The sequence below is a fragment of the Patagioenas fasciata genome, chromosome 1 (genome assembly GCF_037038585.1).
Source record: "Patagioenas fasciata isolate bPatFas1 chromosome 1, bPatFas1.hap1, whole genome shotgun sequence".
Classification (NCBI taxonomy): domain Eukaryota; kingdom Metazoa; phylum Chordata; class Aves; order Columbiformes; family Columbidae; genus Patagioenas; species Patagioenas fasciata.
This window is the reverse complement of record NC_092520.1, coordinates 3,210,920-3,233,547: the sequence shown is the minus strand read 5'-3', so window position 1 is coordinate 3,233,547 and position 22,628 is coordinate 3,210,920. Positions and strand designations below refer to the sequence as shown.

Here is a 22,628-nt window from a genome sequence, read left to right as displayed (position 1 = left end):
TCTCAGCTCCAGGACACCCATTTCTCCTCCAAGCAGAGGTTAACTCAAGGATGAAACAGTTTCTCAGCCCAGAAAGAAGCATTAAAGCTGAGGAGAGGCTCTCTGCTGCTCACAATCAGCTTCTGGGTCTCAACCTCTTCTCCCATATCTGAGGCTCCTATCAAATTGCTCAGTGGGAAGGGACCTCTGGAGATCTCCACTCCAACACAAACCGGGGCTAGCACTGATTTCAAACAAGGTGCTCAGGGCTTTATCCATTTGCGTCTTGAAAAGCTCCAGGGATGGAGATCCCTCAGTCTCTCCTGGCCCCTTCTCAACACTTTCCTGCTCTCCCAGGGAAAACCAGTTTCCTTATATCCAGCAAAAACCTCTCCCGTTCCAATTCGTGATGATTCTCCCTCATCCACCTGACACACAAGCCAGTGAAGAGGTTGCATCGAACTTCTCAACATTCTCCTCACCAGTACTAGAGAGGTGGTTGGAGAGCCCCACACTGAACACATGATTGCCAAGTAAGAAGAATAATCTCTTTTTTCCATGCACTTACTATACTACCATGAGTACAGCCCAAGATGCTACCAAGCATCTGGAACCACCAGCCTGGAGGCACAGTCTACCCCCAGTATGACTTCACGGCATGAGGTGACATTTCAAATCAAGAATTCAAATGGATCAAATGAGACTCTTAAGGATTTGGGGAACCCATAAAGAGAACAATTTTGGAAACATCACCAACCCCAGAGAACTCACAGCCTGTTGTCGAATTCCCGATGCCAAGATGGTTTCCAGGGTGATGTTGATGTACGTGCTGTAGTAGGGATGAGCTGGTGGCAGGTCCTGGAAGTTCAGGATGAGCGATGTGTTGTCCTTGATCACCTCTAGCATATCTGCCAGCTTGCAGACTGACTGGTTGGCAGCTTCCAAGTAGTCAGACCTTGAGAGAGACCCAGCCGTCCAGAAAGGGTCATTCTGAAAGCAAAGTGCATCCCCATCAGTGCCACAAAGACCAGATTCCTCCAGTACAGATGAAGACCCTTTTCTATCCCACCTTGGCAACAGTGGTAGATGCCAACAGCTACGCTCCATGCCCACCTTGCCATAGGGCCATCATGTAATCTTCCAAGGTAGTAAACAAAAACTTTGCTTTCTCACACTATGTACATGATCACCAAGGATTCTTCAAAATCCAAACATAAAAAGGACAACTTATTAGTAATATATAACTAAGAGTGACCAGAAGAGAGCTATGGTCTTTTGGAAGAGATGGGTTCCTAACTTCAGGACATTCAGGAGGTTACAGGCACTACCCAGAGAGCAGCTTGGCAAAAAGTAATCCCACCCACATGCTGAAAGGTGGGTCAAGTCCATCCCACAATTCTTCCCCCCGGGCTTTGAAGACTGAATTTCTTGCTTTTTCTTTGTAAAAACAATTGTCTCCAAAAGTAAATTTAAGAAAAAGGAGCAACATATAACACAGTGTTTTTTCTGTTCTCTTCATATTCACATTCAACCTTCTGGAGGTCATGAAGTTCTTTGTGGTGTCAACCAGGCATTAAGGTTCCTCCTTCCAGGTGATGGAAAAGGCACAGAAAAACAACATGTCTTTTAGACCAAGTCTAACAGAACTAAGTGTGGTTCATGGACTCGTGGTCCAGCTGCACTTCAGAACACTCCACCAAGGAGATAGATCTACAGCTCTCCACCTCAAAGAGGGTTTAGGCATGAGTTTTCATCCCATGGCCATGGCTCCAGGACATCCTCTCCATGGCCACACACACCTGTAGGAACCACTCTCCAGCACTGAGCTTTTCCAGGTCGGTCCAGTTGAACATGGAGGAGTGCTCATAGGCCCGCTCTGGAAATACTTCCTCCACGTTGGTTGTTCTCCTGAGTGTCTTGTCATGCATCAGAAACGGCACTCCGTCGTAGCTGCAAAGACAGTCAGAGGCCCCGTTACAAGTGGAGATGCACAACCGCGTACATGGTACTAGAGAAATACCCGTTACCTCTCCAGCCTCTCTCACGGCTTCACATCAAAATCATAGAATCATTTTGGTTGGAAAAGACCATCAAGATCATTGAACCCAACCATTAACTCAACACTGTCAGTAGCCCATGTCCCTGAGAACCTCATCTCTGCGTCTGTCCAGCCCTCCAGGGATGGTGACTCCAGCACTGCCCTGGGCAGCCTGTTCCAATGCCCCACAGCCCTTCGGGGAAGAAACTGTTCTCAACACCCAACCTCAACTTCCCCTGGTGCAACTTGAGGCCATTACCTCTTGTCCTACCACTGTGAAGATCTCTACCAATTTAACACATCCACAGTATCCCCAAAACCACTTAAAATGAGATGCATCCAGAGGAAAAAGTCTCTTGGATACCTGCTAGATGTTTGCAATCATTCAAATGCTGACATAATCTCATCCATCCCTCCCTCCCTCCTCTCAACTCCAGTACCCTCTCAAAAAATCTCTGGAGTGCCAAACTCAGGTAGCTTGGACAAGAACACCCACCCCGGATGCTCACACCAACCACAGCTTTCTGCTGTGTCTGTAGCCCCCAGTAATGTCAGAGGTTTTCCATACCCTGTGTGCACAGACACAAGCACAAAGTATTCTCACATTGTTAACAGTGGAGGATGAGCAAGATTTTCAAAGGCTCTCAGACTACCTGGGTACTTAATGTTCACAGGCTTTCAGCAAGATGCAAGGGTTCCAAGCAACAAAAATTGCTCTGAAATTGCCTTTTCCAATTGAAAACTGGTTTTAGGAAATAGCTGCGCTCAGATGAGTTAAGTTCATGCATCTTAAAGAAAACTGGTTCTGGGAAAATTAAAAATATCTTTAAGCTTTCTTCCAGCCCAATTTTCTGTGTCTGGATCAGTGTTAACACCACACAGGGCAGCGATGGTTTCTATCAAGGGCAGGGGGACAGTTGTCCACGCTCAGAAATCAAGATAACTCCAGCACAGGCAGCCTAATTATAATGACATTTTCTAAATCAAGGAGCCCATCTTCATAATTGGAGACTCAGATAAAGCCTGGAAAGGAGATGGAATTAGAATACAAACCTCATTTGAATTAGGAGACAACCCAGAGCACTCGCCCCCAAAGCCAGATGGAAAACAAAAAACAGTTTTAGATGATGGAGCAAACGCTGCCTCAGCTTCACCACTGCCTGCAGAAGTCCCTTATCACAAAGGTCACTGGCACCTTTATATTTGCTGTTTCTAGTATGTACTGTGCCAACTACCAACACAAAGCAACGTGCTGACACAGCAACAGCATCCTCAGCAGCACACCAGGCTGCTGCAATCAGAAGGGGTTTTAATAAATGAAGAGGGAAGAAGAAGAAGAGGAGGGAAGAAGAAGAAGAGGAGGGAAGAAGAAGAAGAGGAGGGAAGAAGAAGAAGAGGAGGGAAGAAGAAGAAGAGGAGGGAAGAAGAAGAAGAGGAGGGAAGAAGAAGAAGAGGAGGGAAGAAGAAGAAGAGGAGGGAAGAAGAAGAAGAGGAGGGAAGAAGAAGAAGAGGAGGGAAGAAGAAGAAGAGGAGGGAAGAAGAAGAAGAGGAGGGAAGAAGAAGAAGAGGAGGGAAGAAGAAGAAGAGGAGGGAAGAAGAAGAAGAGGAGGGAAGAAGAAGAAGAGGAGGGAAGAAGAAGAAGAGGAGGGAAGAAGAAGAAGAGGAGGGAAGAAGAAGAAGAGGAGGGAAGAAGAAGAAGAGGAGGGAAGAAGAAGAAGAGGAGGGAAGAAGAAGAAGAGGAGGGAAGAAGAAGAAGAGGAGGGAAGAAGAAGAAGAGGAGGGAAGAAGAAGAAGAGGAGGGAAGAAGAAGAAGAGGAGGGAAGAAGAAGAAGAGGAGGGAAGAAGAAGAGCGAAGAAGAAGAGGGAAGAAAATCCTGAGTGTGGAGTACTTAAAGGAGGTAGGAGCTCAAGTTTTAACATCATCAGAGCATCATCAGATACTGCTAAGCCTTAACCACAGAGCGGAAATCCTATGGAGTACATAACATTCATAGAATCATTTTGGTTGGAAGAGATCCTTAAGATCATCGAGTCCAACCATAAGATGGGGAGAGCCAGGTTAGAAACCAAATGCAATAAAGCAAGATTTACGATAAACTACAGCCCTGCAAATCATAGAATCATAGAATAGTTTGGGCTGGAAAGGACCCTCAAAGCTCATCCAGTCCAACCCCCCTGCAATGAGGAGGGACATCATCAACTAGATCAAGTTGAACGTAATAAAGATTAGCTTCATAACAGAGGTATCCAAGTTCTCCTACCTAGACAGCTTCACCTTTAACCATCATCTCAGTGAAATAGTTAGTAGCATCTGTGCATTACAAATAGAAACAGACAGGAGTTATCAGGTATGTTTATCACGAGAGCCCTTTTCAATGGGAAAAAGTAATAACAACCAGACACACTGGATAAGAAAGACCCACCAGCAGGGTTTGCGTCATCCACTTCTCCCACGTAACAAGTGATAGGACAAGAGGAAACAGCCTCAAGTTGCACCAAGGGAGGTCTAGACTGGATATTGGGAACAATTTCTTGCCAGAAAGGGTTGTCAGATATTGGAACAGGCTGCCCAGGGCAGTGGTGGAGTCACCATCCCTGGAGGGGTTGAACAGACACGGAGATGAGGTTCTCAGGGACATGGGGTAGTGCCAGGGGTGGGTTAACAGTTGGACTTGATGATCTTGAAGGTCTTTTCTAACCAAAATGATTCTATGAAATTCTCAGACCCACCAGCACCCTGGCTTACCTCAGTACAACATCAGCTTGGACTCCATACAGCTTCTGTTCCACTGCCTTCTGGAAAGACATCAGAGTGTGTTCTGGTGCCAACTATAAGGAGAGAAAAAAAACATAAAAGAAAGGCAATAAGAGATTAGTAGTAAGTGGAAAAGTGTATGAAGCAGTATCAGCGAGGATACTGGGACGAAGGTTTAGAGATAATAAGTAGCCAAAACGTCTTATCTTGCAGATAATGTAGTAGTCAGTTACACTGGAGTATCAGCATAATCACACCTTACTGAAGTTTGAAGATGACCAATGTGTTTGACTCCACTGATGGTTGTTCTCACACATAGTGTTTAACGCAGAGTTATTGTGACCTGCAGTACCAGAAAATCAGGTCGACTGAGGTCTGGTGGAAAATTAGTGTATGAGAGATTTGCTCACCAGTGTGGTCACCCAAACAGTGGCTTGTTGGAGACCTCCAGAAAGCGACTGTTACTGTGATGCCAATTCTCTATCCACAGGTTATATCCAGAACTATCTAAAACACCTGAACAGCTCTTCATTGTCCTACTTTTCTATGAAAAGAAACTATTACAATGTCATTATAGAAAGAAGAAAGTCCATAAACCAGGGTATTATCCATACCATGGAGAACAACTAGACCACAGGTTCTGTAGCACACATTTGATTTTCAGATCTACTCATTCAATAAAGTAATTTGCTGCTCAGTCTAAGAACCAGATTTCTTTAATTACCAATGTTCTATAGTTAGTTTTAACAATAATTAGAAAAAACTAGCCTTAAGCATAGATGCTTTGTCCCTACAGCTATCACAGGTGAGGACTCAATTTTTATTTCAAATTCCTTTGTGTTGAATGGAGCAGATGGTAACGGAATTTGGGTTTGTTTGAAAACAGTACAGGGTGAAGACAAATACTTTGTTTTTCTACAAAACCAGCACAGTATAGCTGGCCTTCAAATGTGCATAATTCAACAACAGGCAGACCAGAAAAAAAGAGACAGCTATGGAGAAAAAAGTTGGCAGGTTTTCTGCACTGAAACACAAGCACGTCAAAATAAAGCTATTTTTAAAAATAATTTTCTTGATTTTTGTTGGGTTTTTTTCCACTTGTGCTTTCAGGTGTAACATCCTGTTTTTCCACTCATCTCTGCCACCACCAGGATCATTTAAGTTTCCATCAATGAGCGTTCGTAACCCATGATATTCAAGAATTACTCAGGGTTTGGAAAGCAGACTAATTAAGCAAAAGGGCCTAAATTTACCATTCAAGAAACACACACAATAAATACAAAAATTACTATACATAATAAATACACAGTAAGTAAACACACTGAAGATTTTAAGGTGTCTGAGAATAATTTTTTTTCTTATTAGCTGATAACCTTACGTGTTTAGGTCAGCAAATCTTCAGGGAAAAATAATCAGAGCAAATGTCAGCAGCAACCTTCACACAGCTCCGGTATCTCACTACTGAATTCCTCTGGCTCAAGCCACATATCAATACTAGTTATTTTTCTTTTCGTTCAACAAAGGGGCATTATCTTCCAAAAAAAAAAGCTCCAAATCAAAGTCTGACTTGTCTAGGAGAAGACAGAGGAAACATCCCCATCACACCCTTCTGCACAGCCCAGCGCTGGGTCACACAAGGTCAAGCTGAAAGAGCTTTTGTACTAAATATTCCCAATGCCCAGAGCTGTCAGCAGGGAGCAGCAGCCACAAAGAGCTGGAGATCCCATCCAGGCTGACCTGATTAGTGTGGCCAGCAGGCCCAGGGCAGTGACCGTCCCTGTGCTGGGACGTGGGGAGGCCAAACCTCCAATCCTGGGAACAGTTTTGGGCCCCTCACACCAAGAAAGGCCTTGAGGTGCTGAAGCGAGTTGAGAGAAGGGAACAGAGCTGGGGAAGGGGCTGGAGCACAAGTGTGATGGGAGCGGCTGAGGGACCTGGGGGGTTCAGCTGGAGAACAGGAGCTGAGGGGAGACCTTCTGATCTCTGAACTGCCTGAAAGGAGCTTGGAGCCAGGGGGGTCGGGCTCTGCTCCCCAGGAACAAGCGCCAGGAGCAGAGGAAACGGCCTCAAGTTGTGCCAGGGGAGGTTGAGGTTGGATGTGGGGAACAATTTCTTCTCCAAAGGGCTGTGGGGCATTGGAACAGGCTGCCCAGGGCAGTGCTGGAGTCACCATCCCTGGAGGGTTGGACAGACACAGAGATGAGGTTCTCAGGGACATGGGCTACTGACAGTGTTGAGTTAATGGCTGAACTCTATGATCTTGATGGTCTTTTCCACCAAAATGATTCAATGACTCTATGTTCTTGGGTTGCTTTCAACATCTCAGGTTTCCTCATCAAGTAACTTCAGGTTTCCTCAGGATAACACTGCAAGATGATCCTCTCTCTGCTGGGTAATGCTCAATATTTTTTTGGGGAGACTCTAGCAGTCATAAGGAAATAACGTGTGTGGTGTTCAAACTAGAAACAGTTGAACTAGAGAAACCAAAGGGTGATGCAACACCACCAGCCTAAGGAAGGGTTCCTGGGCAGACACAATGCAAGTCCCAGCTCAAGATGCGGCACCACATCAAACAGCAACTGAACCCACACCCATATAAGCAGTCCTGCCAGGGATGTGGATGTACAAGGAACAGAAAAGCGAAGCGTGTTGAGTTGTACATCAACTCTCAAGCTGAAGGAGACTGGAAAAGGCAGGTCGGACTACTTCAGCTAAGCTATTGATATAAAACGGGCAGGACAACAAGGGCAGGATGACACACCTAATTAATTAAGAGTTCATTTTGCATGAATCTGGGCTAACGAAAGCAAACACGTGTGGCTACAACAGTATTCCACCTCTGCAAAAGATGACCAGCATGACCAAGTTCTTGTCCTGTCTGTCCTGTGCACCAAACTCTGGCGCAGCAGAATCCTCACCCAGAGAAGACACAGGGTCTGCTGTTTGATAACAAGGTTCAAGGCACTTCCAGCCTCTCTTCAGTAAAACTGAGATTTTCATTGAGTTTTGAAACTCAGTTCACTATGACTGTCCCACTCTCAGCATTCAGACAGTTGCTACTGGGCTTAACCCCACGGAGAGATAATCCCAGCCCCAGAAGTGGAATATCTGTCTACAAATACCTGAAAGGAGGTTGGACCATGGAGGGTGTTGGTCTTTTCTCCCAATTAACAAGTGATAGGACAAGAAGAAATGGCCTCAAGTTGCACCAGGGGAGGTTTAGATTGGATATTAGGAAAAAATTCTTCACGGAAAGGGCTGTGGGGCATTGGAACAGGCTGCCCAGGGCAGTGGTGGAGTCACCATCCCTGGAGGAATTTAAAAGGCATTTAGATGAGGTTCTTAGGGACATGGTTCATATTATTAGAGTTAGGTTAGGTTATGGTTGGACTCAGTGATCCTGAGGGTCTCTTCCAACTGGAATTATTCTATGATTCTATTCTATGATTCTATTATCTCACTCCTGCCTCATATCTCTAGCCCCTGCAGAGGCAGAAGACCAAGTTTCACTCTTCTAGAAGATCAAAACCTAACTGAATCCCACCAGGGCTGTGTGTGGCTGCTCAGACACGAGGCACATCCATTCCTTTTCCAAGAACCTGACCCCAAATGCAAGTTAAATAAACTTGAAAACTGGCCAGATCTGTGTTGAAAATGCAGCTTTACAGAGGAAACAACATTTTAAAACTAAGTCACTTAAGGTCTGGCAGTTCAAATACACACTTAGAAACTCTAACATCAGCTTCATCACGACACCACTGGAAGTGAAGAGCATCCTCTTGAAGAGCATCACAGATGGATGAACATCTCTGAATCAGCAACCGGCACGGACGTCAGCAGAAGTGCTCTCCAGAATACTGTGCCCTACGATGGTACGTGCTGGGTAATCTCTATAACACCACAATGCTGTTATTTATCAGCCCGTTTCCTTGTACGACAGAAGCTTTTGAAAAGGAGATTATAAGCCTTCCAGGCAAAGATGTCATCTTGGGAGCATGCGATGGGTAAGCTCCTAACCTATCCAGAGCCAGCCACCCTGATATAAATCATTGTATCTCCAAACCAGTCCATCATTGATGCAGAAAGCTATCCTCCCTGGTTTCTTAAACTCTTGCTCGATCCTGGCCTTGAGGGGACTGAAGTCACTCATACCAATGACATAAGCCAGTAAAGGTCAACCAGAAAGCCAGGAAAGTAAATTTAATTGTGTCTTCTAAAATCACATGCTGTCTATTCCTGGAGGTTCCACTGGCACCACTTTGGACACAGGATCTCTCTGTGCTAGGAGTTCATATCCCTTAAAAAGTGAGGTGGGTGTCAGGAGGATGGAGCCAGGCTCTTCTCAGTGACAATCAACGATAGGACAAGGGGTAATGGGTACAAATTGGAACACAAAAGGTTCCACTTAAATTTGAGAAGAAACTTCTTCTCAGTGAGGGTGACAGAGCCTGGCCCAGGCTGCCCAGGGAGGTTGTGGAGTCTCCTTCTCTGCAGACATTCAAACCCCAGCCTGTTTCTCCCTCCAACAAGGAAGGAGCTGAAGGCCCAAATTCAGCGTGTTTGGGGCAGAGATGCATCCAAATGGGACAGTTGCTGGTACAAAAATTACTTACTGAGTTTAGAGCTGATTTGTTTACTTTACAGCAAAACTGTGATAACTAAATAAATGCATAAGTTTTCTGCTTGTATTTCTCTCTGTCTCCCTCCAGTTTCTTTGATGGGTTTCCTCCTTGAAATCATACAACACATTATGTCTAAAACCCAAATCCAGGTTCGCAGTGATCCAGTGCAACTGGACACAAACAGTTTAAGAAACCAGCTCTGAAGTGAATGAAGCCCTGGGGCACAAAGCAATGATCATTCTTTGCAAAAAATCAGGCTACTATTCATTTCTTCCTGCTTCAGATGCAGCAAGTAATTGCTAGAAAATTACCCATGGATGAACTCCTTTTGACTATTTTTGTGCTCAGAAGTCAAATTGCAAATGCCTTCATACGGAGCCAAGAGCTTTGGACCTTCCTTAATGAAGGTTATGAAAGTGAGCTAGTTAGAACAGCACAGACTTGCTACGGTTGGACATCACTACACTGTATTATTCCCCTAACTAGCCACCTTGCCAGGCCCTCAAAAAAATTCACTGCATCATTTGTATGTTTGAGAGAATAATGAAGAAGCTTGAAGAGAAGAACCAAATTTGTTCCAAACTAACTGCAGCCACTGCACAACTCTGGCACTGTGCAATAAGCTGCACTAAAGGATTTAATCTGAAAACTTATTAATGAAAACTAAGATGCTGAAGGGAGTGGAGCATCTCCCGTGTGAGGAAAGGCTGAGGGAGCTGGGGCTCTGGAGCTGGAGAAGAGGAGACTGAGGGGTGACCTCATTCATGGGGATCAAGATGGAAAGGGTGAGTGTCAGGAGGATGGAACCAGGCTCTTCTTGGTGACAACCAATGATAGGACAAGGACTAACGGGTACAAACTGGAACACAAAAGGTTCCACTTAAATATGAGAAGAAACTTGTTCCTGGTGAGGGTGTCAGAGCCTGGCCCAGGCTGCCCAGGGAGGTTGTGGAGTCTCCTTCTCTGCAGACATTCAAACCCGCCTGGACACCTTCCTGTGGAACCTCAGCTGGGTGTTCCTGCTCCATGGGGGGATTGCACTGGATGAGCTTTCCAGGTCCCTTCCAGTCCCTGACATTCTGGGATTCTGTGAAGCAAAGGATATTTTCCTCATCCTTTCGGAAACAGGAGCATGAATTTATATATATATATATATATATATTTAATTTTCCCTCCCTTTTCCCTCCTTTCCAGTATAAATCTCATAGTGAGTCAATAATTGGGCTAAAAACACAAAGCATGATCCGGGCAATACCTGAAAAATGGTATTTTTCTTCCTATAAAACAACACCCTTTGAAGTTCACTGTAAGGGCCTGAGGTAGGATCTGCCAATACATTGAATTTCACCATCAGCATCTCATCATGCCAGGTCTCTATGAGGCAATAACAACACTGTTTAAACAAAAATAAAATATATCTTTAATCCCTAGGAATTCTAGGTATTTTAGAAAGCACCCATATCCAGCACCTCAGGAAAAGACTGAAAGGAAGGGGCAAAGCGCAAAACGAGAAAAACAAAATAAAGGATTGCCTTGGACAACAAGATAAACTCATTAGAACAGAGCCATTAGAAATGAATAACTAGATACAGGAGATGAGACCTCCTTGTTATACTTCACACACACAAAAAAAAGCTGAAGCTTGATTTAATGAATGACCAACTAAGTTTATGTAGATTTATTTCAAGGAACACAAGCCTTTCTCCAGGTCTGACAGAAGATGTTAATTGTGATTGTTCATTACCATTGATCAGACCAGCAGACAGGCTAATTGGCCATCTTTCAAACAGGTGGGTGTGCATAAGACATACAGAAAAGCCAATGCTTCTTGATTTCAGCAAAACAAGCAGCACAAACCAAAGCACTTCAGAAGATTTTAAAAAACAAAGCCATCCCAAATAGGTGGCGGCAATATTTTGGTACCCAAGATGAAACAAAGGGCCTCAAAACCACTAAGAAAACAAAAGCCTCTGACATTAGAAAGAAATCACCAGTACTTCTGCATTAGCTGAAAGCTCTCCAATAAGCCACAATCCCAACCAGAACTCTTTATTACTGTTTCATGGAATCATAGAACAGTTTGGGTTAGAAGGGGCACTCCAAGCTCATCCAGTGGCACCTCTGCCATGAACAGGGACATCTTCACCAGCTCAGGTTGCTCAGAGCCCCGTCCAGCCCGGCCTGGGATGTCTCCAGGGATGGTTCAGCCACCACCTCTCTGGCCAACCTGGGACAGGCTCTCATCAACCTCAGGGGTAACAATTCCTTCCTCATGTCTGGCCTGAATCTCCCCTCTTAGTTTAAAACCACCACCCCTTGTCCTATCACAACAGGCTCTGCTCAAAAGTCTGTCCCCATCTTTCTTATCGGCCCCTTCCAAGTCCAGAAATGCCGCACTATGGTCTCCCCGGAGCTTCTGTTCTCCAGCTGAACACCCCAACTCTCTCAGCCTGTCCTCCCAGCAGAGCTGTTCCAGCCTCGCATCATTCCTGGGGCTCCTCTGGCCCCTCTCCAGCAGGTCCGTGTGTGTCCTGTGCTGAGGACCCAGAGCTGGACCAGCACTGCAGGGGGGTCTGCTCATGCTCCTTTTGATAGTTGGCACCACAAGATGACAAAGCAGAAGCTCTGTGAGAATGTCAACATATATTGGAGGCTTCACCTTCATGTGCCAAAAAACAACCAAAAGGCCGTATTTGCTGGAATTTTCCTGGGAAGAGCAAGACATGTTCCCTGTCAAGGTAAAACATTTCCATGCAGTAATCCAACCAGCAAATCCTAAGTGCAATTAAACGCTGACTGTCCACCATGATACTTTGTCCCAGCAATGTGTACTTCTCCACTCCAGAGTTGTGCAAAGGCAATATATCAGCATTGACAAAAAAACGTTCCTCCAGGCACAGTGGCTGTGCTCATTGAGGACATGGGCATCTTCTGTCATGCAGGAAGGAGCTCAATGTCATGAGCTTCACAGCACATGGACAGCTGTTTTGGGACAGTCTCTCTCAGCGGTGTTAAGACACACCAAAAACCAGCTGTGTGGGTGGTTTGCCTGAAGTGTTTATTTTGATGCTATCTGAAGCATCCAGTTCTGGAATCAAGAGATGTTCTTGCCTCTAACATGGCTTGGATGGTTTCCACAAGTCTAGTCTGATTGGTTTTAGACCAACCAGTACCTTTTTGGTCCCAGTAACGGGAGGGGAGTTTCCAGGCTTCAAGAAGGTTTCCAAGGAGACAGATGCAGCGCTTGCTCAGGTAAGTCCTTGCTATTATTAATCCTTTGGGTGATTTACCTATGATATGAGATCAAAGATCATCATGATGAGCCTAATTATTTTCATAAGGAGTGTATATTGAGGACTAGCAACCTAAAAGCAGGTAGGATTCAATATTATTGGGCAGCACCTTTTTCACATCCCAAAAGCAAAGACAACCCACGTCCACCACAAGAACCATGTGAGGAAAGACATTTGGGAAAAGACTTTAAAGGTGCAAATGGCAGTAGGTGTTGGTGTCCTACTGGATGAAGTTCCTCATTTCCATCTCAGATTTGGTCCCAGCTTCTACCTCCTACTCTTGTTTTGGTTTATCCTCAGCATAAGTGACTTATTGACCATCACAGGGAGAAGACAGTCAAGTCTATCGGCATTGAAGACAAAATGCAACTAGATTTTGTAAGAAGAATAAGAAAGGTAAAAGAGCAAGGACACCAGACACCTGCTCATAAACCTTTAACATATTAACATGCAAAATTTACAGAGAACCCCCATCTCATGTTTTGGGGTGTTAGATGATTCCTGTACCTACCAGGACAAGAAAGTTTCAAACCAACAGACATCAAGTGAGGATTGGAGCCCTCAATTCCCAGGCACAGTGTCACCGCAACCCTGATGGGAATCCAGAAAAACAGAAACAGATCTGCAGGTTCAAGAATTCATATTAAAAGAGCCTTTGAGAAGAAACCAATTGATTAACTAAACGCCTGCTAGGAAAAGAGGTTTCCAGATGCACCCTGATGAGAATGGACATTTAGCACATCAAAGAGAGGTCATGACTGGATGACATTTAGGCAAGAGAAGGTAGAAAGAGTCATGCAGAAGAGTCTTTCCAGCAAGGCATTAAAACTAATGGGGGAACAGGATGATACCAAAGGGATGTTGCTTGGAGGAGCACTACCACTACAGACAGACAGACAGTCAACCAGTGTGGAACCAGTAGCTCTCCACTATTGTGAAAAGCCACACTTCATCTAGGCACAGAAGCCAGGGTGGTTTCTGATTTTCTCTTCCTACTTAAAATGCAAGGACTTTTCCACTCCTCCAGTGTTCCAAGACAAATTAAATGAGCCACGTGGCCTATGTTCCTCACTTTTTTCCTCCACACAACAAGTAGGGCAGTTGAGTTGCTCTCACACAGATGCTATGAATGAGGTTCTTAAAGATTCTAAAGGGACAAGAGAAGAGCGACAGGGTGTGTGCATGCACTGATGGATCAGCACCCCTCAGGACATGCGCACATCTAAAGCTTTCCTGGGAAACTCTCCATTTCACCCCCCTTTTCCCCATATACCATACACCAACAAATACTTCATTTCAGGACAAGCATCTTCAGCCATCCTATGGATCTCCTTTGCTGGATTTTGTCAGAAGACCAGTCGGTTGTATTTGTGTCTTTTTAATATGAGAACACTGGACATGCAAATGCAATATTATGGACCCAGTCCTGCCAGACAGGTGAAGCAACCAGCTCTCAGGCTCTATCAGAGAGCTTGTTTGTCTGCACAGCTCACAAACCACATCTGTCTCGCTTCAGGACATCTGAAGGCAAATATTCCATTGCTTTTCATCATCTCCACTCCTACTAGATCCAGTTTCACCTTGGGTCCCAAACTCCCAGGCTCTGCAGACTTTTGATCTTGACATTGCCCATGGGAGGATGTCTGTGTCCTACAGCCCAATCTCCAGGCTCTTCTCTGGGCTATTTCCTCCTCTCCAGCTCCACTTGCTCTTTTCTGCAAAGTAAATCTACATACAATTGGGCTCAACAGCAAAAGCACAGCAAGCAGCCCTGTGAAACAAAACCATATTAGCAAAAAATGCCTTCTGGGGCAGCTTTAAAATCATTAGTTTGCAAGATGTGACTTAGTACAACCTGAGGACTTGCATTGTAGGTGGAGCTCTTCAGATGCAAGGTGACATTCTACAGAGTGGAAAGCTGGGCATGGATGGAACTACAAAGGAAGCTTTCATAAAATCATAGAATCATTTTGGTTGGAAAAAACCTTCATGATCACATCAATTCCAAGCACTAAACCAACCCTGGAACTAACCCACGTCCCTAAGAACCTCATCTCTGTGTCTACTCAATCCCTCCAAGGGTTGTTCCAATGCCCCACAGCCCTTTCCAGGAAGAAATTGTTCCCCAGATTCAACCTCAACCTCCCCTGGCGCAACTTGAGGCTGTTTCCTCTGCTCCTGGCGCTTGTTCCTGGGGAGCAGAGCCCGACCCCCCTGGCTCCAAGCTCCTTTCAGGCAGTTCAGAGATCAGAAGGTCTCCCCTCAGCTCCTGTTCTCCAGCTGAACTCCCCAGGTCCCTCAGCTGCTCCCATCACACTTGTGCTCCAGCCCCTTCCCCAGCTCTGTTCCCTTCTCTCCACTCACTCCAGCACCTCAAGGCCTTTCTTGGTGTGAGGGGCCCAAAACTGCCCCCAGGATTCACGGTTTGGCCTCCCCAGGTCCCAGCACAGGGACGGTCACTGCCCTGGGCCTGCTGGCCACACCAGTGCTGGTCCCAGCCAGGATGCTGGTGGCCTCTTGGCCACCTGGGCACACGCTGGCTCATGTTCAGCCGCTGGCACCAACACCCCCAGCTCCTTTTCTGCTGGGCACTTTCCAGCTGCGCAACCCTATCTCTCTCTGGTCCTCATATTGCTTCTCCCTTCTTAACTTTGCCATTCAAGAGCACAGTTCAAGGACACTAACTACACATAGAGATGGATAAACCTACTGCCAACTCATCATGCGACATGCAGACTATTGCTTGGAGGTTAGAACAAGGCTTGCTAGTCTCTGATCTTCGTTCTTGCAGGCTTTAGAGAAAACCATCTGCGGCTAGACAACCAGCTCCACATATTGAGGAATGGTGAAGGAGGGGAATCACACAATCACAGAATGTCAGGGATTGGAAGGGACCTCAAAAAATCATCCAGTTCCATCCCGCACCGGAGCAGGAACACCCAGCTGAGGTTCCACAGGAAGGTGTCCAGGTGGGTTTGAATGTCTGCACAGAAGGAGACTCCACAACCTCCCTGGGCAGCCTGGGCCAGGCTCTGACAGCCTCACCAGGAACAAGTTTCTCCTCAAATTTAAGTGGAACCTCCTGTGTTCCAGTTTGCACCCTCTGTCCCTTGTCCTGTCATTGTTTGTCACCGAGAAGAGCCTGGCTCCATCCTCTTGACACTCACTCTTTATATATCTGTAAACATGAATGAGGTCACCCCTCAGTCTCCTCTTCTCCAGCTCCAGAGCCCCAGCTCCCTCAGCCTTTCCTCACACGGGAGATGCTCCACTCCCTTCAGCATCTTGGTGGCTGCGCTGGACTCTCTGCAGCAGTTCCCTGTCCTTCTGGAACTGAGGGGCCACAACTGGACACAATATTCCAGGGGTGGTCTCCCCAGGGCAGAGCAGAGGGGCAGGAGAACCTCTCTGACCTACTGACCACCCCCTTCTAACCCACCCCAGGTACCATTGGCCTTCCTGGCCACAAGGGCCCAGTGCTGGCTCATGCTCACCCTGCTGTCCCCAGGACCCCAGGTCACTTTCTTCCTATGCTGCTCTCTAATAGGTCATTCCCCAGGGATGTACCCTGCTGAACAACACCTGGGCCACAGCTCCACACTTGTCACCAAGTCTCCTCCATCACCACTCTTGATCAACATCAGCCACCTTATGCACCCTAATATGCAAGCAGCATCTTCCCCGCTAGGTTTATTCCATATTGCAAGGGGTGTTTTCTGGCTCCAGGGAAAAACACAGAATCACAGAATCATTTGAGTTGGAAGAGACCCTCAAGATCACCAAGTCCAACCATAACCTAACTCTAGCACAAACCCATGTCCCTAAGAACCTTATCTATACACCTTTTAAACTCCTCCAGGGATGGTGACTCAACCACTTCCCTGGGCAGCCTGTTCCAACGCTTGACAACCCTTTCTGTGAAGAATTTTTTTCCTACTATCCAATCTGAACCTACCCTGGTGCAACTTGAGGCCGTTTCCTCTTGTCTTATCACTTGCTACATGAAGCAAAGCAATGGACCAAGACTTTGCTGAGAGTATTGCTCCAATCGGGTTCATCTAAACAAGTTCAATCTGGAGGACAGAAGCATTTTGTCTGCTGTTTAGTTTCTTTAGAAGGCTATGGGGTCACCCAGGAAACCACACAGGAAGAAAATCAACAGGTTTTTTGATTTTCTGCCATGCAGAAAGCACACAGAGCACAGAGTCTCACTGGGTTTCTTCTGGTCTTCAAGGTTGGTACAAACTCAGTAGGACAGGAAAAAGCATTTGTCATGCCCAGAACTCCCTTTGATCACCCACAGAGGCAATATAGTTAAAAGAGTGATGCAAATCAAGCTGGAAATTCAAGGGATTGCTTAAAAAAAAAAAATCATTAAAATAAAGACAACTAAAATAAAATATTTCTGTGTCATGATAGGTGTTTATCTCACCAAGCAAACTCCTACTGAGCACTCTTGAACTTGGAGAGGAGCTCAAGCATGTCCCAACCAGTCAAATGGGTTCTGATAGCCTAGATATATATAGGGTTTTTTTTTTTTTGCTTCGAACATCAGAAAAAATAGCTGGATATCTTAAAAAAACCCCATATATTTGCAAGGCAAATGCCTACATTGCACTATGTGGTCTGGACTGAAGTGAATCACAGAATCACAGGATGGTTGGGGTTGAAGGGACTTCTGGAGATCATCCAGTCCAACCCACCTGCTCATGCAGGGTCACCAGAGCAGATCACACAGGAAGGTGTCCAGGTGGGTTTGAATGTCTGCAGAGAAGGAGACTCCACAACCTCTCTGGGCAGCCTGGGCCAGGCTCTGGCACCTCACAGTAAAGAAGTTTCTCCTCATGTTCAGATGGAACCTCCTGTGTTTCAGTCTGTGCCTGTTGTCCCTCACTCTGGCATTGGGCACCACTCCCTCTTGATTGGTTGTGTCCTCTTAACACCCACAATCAACCAGCAGAAAGAGAATGAGGTAGAATGTAATGGACCTGGGTGCAGAAGCACCCAAACTGGAGACCCAAACGCCACAGGACAGCATTATGTGCTCCAACCAGCATTCTCCATCTTTACCCTGCACATGTCCAGAAACCTTGGGAAATAAAAGACTATATCATTATGTTTTCAATGTCTATCCAGAGGCAGATGATGGGATTGTTTCATCACCTCATGCAGCCTCATGATGATCTGCAATGCAAGAGTATGGTGCCGCTTGTTTGCTTTTCCAGGCTGCCACACACTCAAGGCACCTTGCTGTGAGATGAGTTTAACCATTGCCGATCCTGCAAAGGCCACAAAGAATGAGCCTCAGGCTCTAAAAAAGAAAAACAAATATCACAAACTTCTACTGCTGCAGCTCAAGGGTCAAGCCTGGAGAGCCCAAAACCAGCAGAACTAGCAGCCAGAAAAATGAAACAGCACAAACCACCATGAGCAAGGCAAGGATTATCCTGTTGTTCATAAGGCATCTAGAACATCTAGGGTGTGACTTGACTCTGATTTACCTCCACAATAATTCTAGCCAGGAGGGTGCCTCTAGCTTATATTTGTCATATACATTCTCTGGAGAGCAGCCTGGAGACCATCAGATCTGGTATCATCCTTTAACACGGGCAGAAGAGTCAGACAACACAGTACTAAAATTGAAATTGCTCACCATTGGTGCTCCGCGGTGACCTATAATAGCTGGCTTTGGTCCCAGAGCCTTCTTCTCCATTATGCAGGGGGATGAGATGGTGAGGGGAACGAGGTAAAGTGCAACTACAACTGCGAGGTATGTGGTGAACATCAGCATCTGAGAAGCTGAGATGGAAAAAGAGAGAGAAAGAGCTGGTGAGAATGTTGGTCCTGACCTCCTCACACCACGGGAGCAAAGTCAAGACGTCTTCATCTTCCTTCAGAAGAGAGACTGGTCTACGGTTGTTGCCCCAGCACAACAGCAAAGCTCTGTGTTTAAGAGGAAAACATATTCTATTAAACAAAAAAAACCAACAACAAAACTTTGAAAAGCTAATTAGTTCTTGAGGGAGGTTCACTTCATTTGATATTGGGAATACAAAGAGTAAAGAAAATTGCTTGAAAACCTAGCAATGTAGCCCAAATGTAGCCACTTTCCAGCCCTTTGGGTGGCACAGCACCAGATTTTGCCCTGCCTGATGGCAGATATCAATCACCAGTTAAACATAACTACAAATGAGTCACAGCTCCGTGTTGGCACATTTAATTTCACTTGGGTTTACATAGCTTGTGTTTATATTGGTGGTTCACTAACACTACCCATTTCAGCCGGGGTAACAGCACTTTAACTGCTTCTCCATTAGGATTTGTGCCAGATAGAACTGAGTTAATTTACAATAATGTTTTACTGGTTAAACTGAAGATGTTTAAATAAATTCTTGGCTTGTGACCCACGTCCTTCTGCCAGTGACTTCTCACAAACTCCTGAAGTATCCAGGAATCTTTCGAAGGTGCAGACAACACAACAGAATCATCCCTTGTTCCCCACAGACATGCATCCCTCATAAAGAACAAAAAGGCACCTTTGAATTCCTGAGCTATTTGGAGTCACTTGAAACCACAGATAAAAAAGAAGCTTTATGCTTTAATACTATTATTATTCATTTTTCAAACTCATTAAGGCTTTGGAACTCAATGGAGAACCTCCAAAAATCTCTTTAAAATGTATTTGCCATGGATGCAAAATGGAGAAGGGCAACAAAGATGCTGAAGGGAGTGGAGCATCTCCAATGTGAGGAAAGGCTGAGGGAGCTGGGGCTCTGGAGCTGGACAAGAGGAGACTGAGGGGTGACCTCATTCATGTTTACAGATATATAAAGGGTGAGTGTCAGGAGGATGGAGCCAGGCTCTTCTCGGTGACAACCAGTGATAGGACAAGGGGCCATGGGTGCAAACTGGAACACAAAAGGTTCCACTTGAATTTGAGAAGAAACTTCTCAGTGAGGGTGGCAGAGCCTGGCCCAGGCTGCCCAGGGAGGTTGTGGAGTCTCCTTCTCTGCAGACATTCAAACCCGCCTGGACACCTTCCTGTGGAACCTCAGCTGGGTGTTCCTGCTCCATGGGGGGATTGCACTGGATGAGCTTTCCAGGGCCCTTCCAATCCCTCACATTCTGGGATTCTGTGAAGGCATGGTTCGTTTTGTTTGTTTGCTTGTTGGTTTTAGGGGAAGGACAGAATGGCCATGCTCTGGTCCTGACCACAACTGATCTGGTTTCACACAAATAAACTTATTTTTCGCTTTCAGCATCTAATAGCTTCATTCAAACATGTTTCTACCAGCCAGAAAGTAACACTAGTAACTCTGCCTGCTAATTTTACTGGATGGTGTCTTGCTAAGTGAGTTCATGTCATGTCCTGCACCATAAAAGTGCCCTGGAATTGTGCACTGCCAGCATCAAAACCTCCAGATGGACACCAAACATTATCCTAACCCAATTTTTGCTCACTCCAGGAACACCACGCAACCAGGCTTTGAAAAATCAGCCTAAGTCTCAGGCTGTGCAAAGAATTTGGTCCCTTCCTTCTTGGTACTGCAGTTTAGGGATAAAACAGTTCAAATTCAGACTGAAGGCAAGCACCACATGAAGCACATGGGCTTCCAAATGTTTTGATCATTGGACTGGACGCACAAGGAAAGGTTGCCCCAACTTGGCTCACAGACCACATTAAAATGGAGCTGAAGACCTCAGCCATGAATCTGCAGCAACTAAGACCACATACAAAAAAGTAAAAATGAAATAACGTTCAACTTGAGGTTGGATGGTCTGTTTGGAAGACTTTCTGCTGGTGATGACCCAAGCCAAGCAAGCATGTTGTCTACATGACAACACCAATGAGAACATGTAGATGCAAACCTTCCTTCCCCATGCCTCGTGCCCTTAGTGACCACTCACTCCAGTCCAATTTGGGCTCCTGGAAGAGCATCTTTCTCACACTCTTTTACTACTCAAGGCTTCCAAGGTTCCTTTGATTTCAATATTCTATCTGACCTCAGAAGCAAGCTTGGAAAACAAGCTACTACTTTTTAAAACACTGGAGCTATTCAAGAAACTTCTATTCTCCAGGTTTGGAAAAAGTAGCATCGGGAAAACAGAACAAACAAACAAAAAGTGTAAATTTGCCCAGTAAAAAATCCAGTTGCTTTTTGCCCCATGCCTCAAAAACGACAAGAAGATATTGTTGCACCAATGCCTGCAGCTGCATCAGTTATTCCCAAAATAGTGAGTGAAATATTATTTTCCCATTGCAACAAACTGTAGGTTCTCACAGAGATTTCAGTTCTTCTCTTCCGTTTTTAATACCACCATGTCAAGCATATCTGTACCAAAAAGTCTGTAAACTCCTCCAGGAAAGATAACTTTCACAAGTAAAATGACCTCAAAATAGCTTAAAGATCCAATGGTACAGGAAAAATATTGAATGTTTTTCTTAAAAAAAAAACAAAAAAAAAGGGCAAAAAAAAGAAGGAAAACAGCTTCCTGGCTTATTAAAAAACAAACAAACAAGCAATTTTGAGGGAACTCAGTTGCAAAAGAAAAAGTATGAGGAATTCACAAGGAACACATGCAGTCTCTGCTCCAGGCGTATCCACAAATCCTCGCTCAACTGGCAGCCTAATGACATGCTAGGACAACCAGGTACAGCTTCATTGGCATACATATAAATGAAGGCAGAGCACTTCTTTCTTTGAAAGGTCTCTCTGAATATCAATGTTTTTCCATCTTCAGACACCGTTTCCTCATTTTTAATTCCCACTTCTTGGAAGTCTTTTGCAAGTGCTTCCAAATCCTTCCAGGGCTTTTATTTTGCTGCAGGTTAAATACCAATTAAAATATTGTTTTTCTGGAGCTGGCACTGATGTCTAAGAACATCCATGGATGCCCTGAAGAAAAACACTTCTGAGGGCACAGAAGGATCAAATTATTTCACAAGAAAACTTGAAGGAACGTCTTAGGCTTGGAAGAGATCCCAGCAATGAGGTAGGACAGGGGAGGTGCACAGAAAAGCTTATTTCCATGGACAGGACCATCAAAAAGAAGAGCTGCGTTCTGTGTGTCCTTCACCTCTCTGCTTCCTTAGACCTTTGACCATGTCTCAACATGCATTTAGGAAGCACCTAACCATTGGGGACTAGGTCTCCACTTGGTCCAGTTCTGGGCTCCCTAGTTTAAGAAGGGTAAAGAATTACTGGAGGAAGTCCAGTGGAGAGACACAACGATGCTGAGGGGTCTGGAGCATCTTTCTTATAAGGAGAGACAGAGAGCTGGGGCTGTTCAGCTGGAGAAGAGAAGCTGAGAGGGGATCTGATCAATGTGATACATATCTCCAGGGTGGGTGTCAAGAGGATGGACCAGACTCTGTTCAGTGGTGCCCAACAACAGGATAAGGGGCAATGGGCACAGACTGAAATGCAAGGGGTTCCATCTGAATACAAGGATAAAATTCTTTACTCTGAGGGGCCAGAGCCCTGGACCAGGCTGCCCAGAGAGGTTGTGGAGTCTCCTCCTCTGGAGACATTCAAAACCTGCATGGATGCGACCCTGTGTAATCTGCTCTGGTGACCCTGCATTAGCAGGTGGGTTGGACTGGATGATCTCCAGAGGTCCCTTCCAACCCCAACCATTCAGTGATTCTGTGAGCCCTCTGGGTGCTGCTGCATCACAAGCAACAAGTCCATTAAGGATTTCAAAATCTAGAAGTGCCAGTGAGGTCTGGAAAGCGAGAGGTACTTATGAGACAGAATAGAGTAGACTGTTTCTGTTGGAAGTGACCTACAATGATCATCTAGTCCTACTGTCTGTCCAATTCGGGGCTGCCCGAATGTTAAAGCATGCTGTAAAGGGCCTTATCCAAACATCTCTCAAACACTGACAGGCTTGGGGTGTCAAACACCTCCCTAGGAAGCCTGTTCCAGTATTTGACCACC

General features: G+C 45.4%; 1 protein-coding gene across 4 annotated transcripts in view; it reads right to left on the bottom strand.

Moving 5' to 3' along the window:
• The window catches only part of GDPD5 (glycerophosphodiester phosphodiesterase domain containing 5), a 194,579-nt gene that overhangs the window by 18,234 nt on the left and 153,717 nt on the right, over positions 1-22,628 (bottom strand). For all 4 annotated transcript variants that reach the window (XM_071814418.1, XM_065833682.2, XM_071814488.1 and 1 more), the window contains 4 exons: positions 18,341-18,486; positions 4,764-4,846; positions 1,779-1,929; positions 751-969 (listed from right to left, as the gene is read on the bottom strand). In XM_071814418.1, the coding sequence (XP_071670519.1) occupies positions 751-969; positions 1,779-1,929; positions 4,764-4,846; positions 18,341-18,486 (599 nt within the window). The remainder of the gene's footprint in view (positions 1-750; positions 970-1,778; positions 1,930-4,763; positions 4,847-18,340; positions 18,487-22,628) is intronic.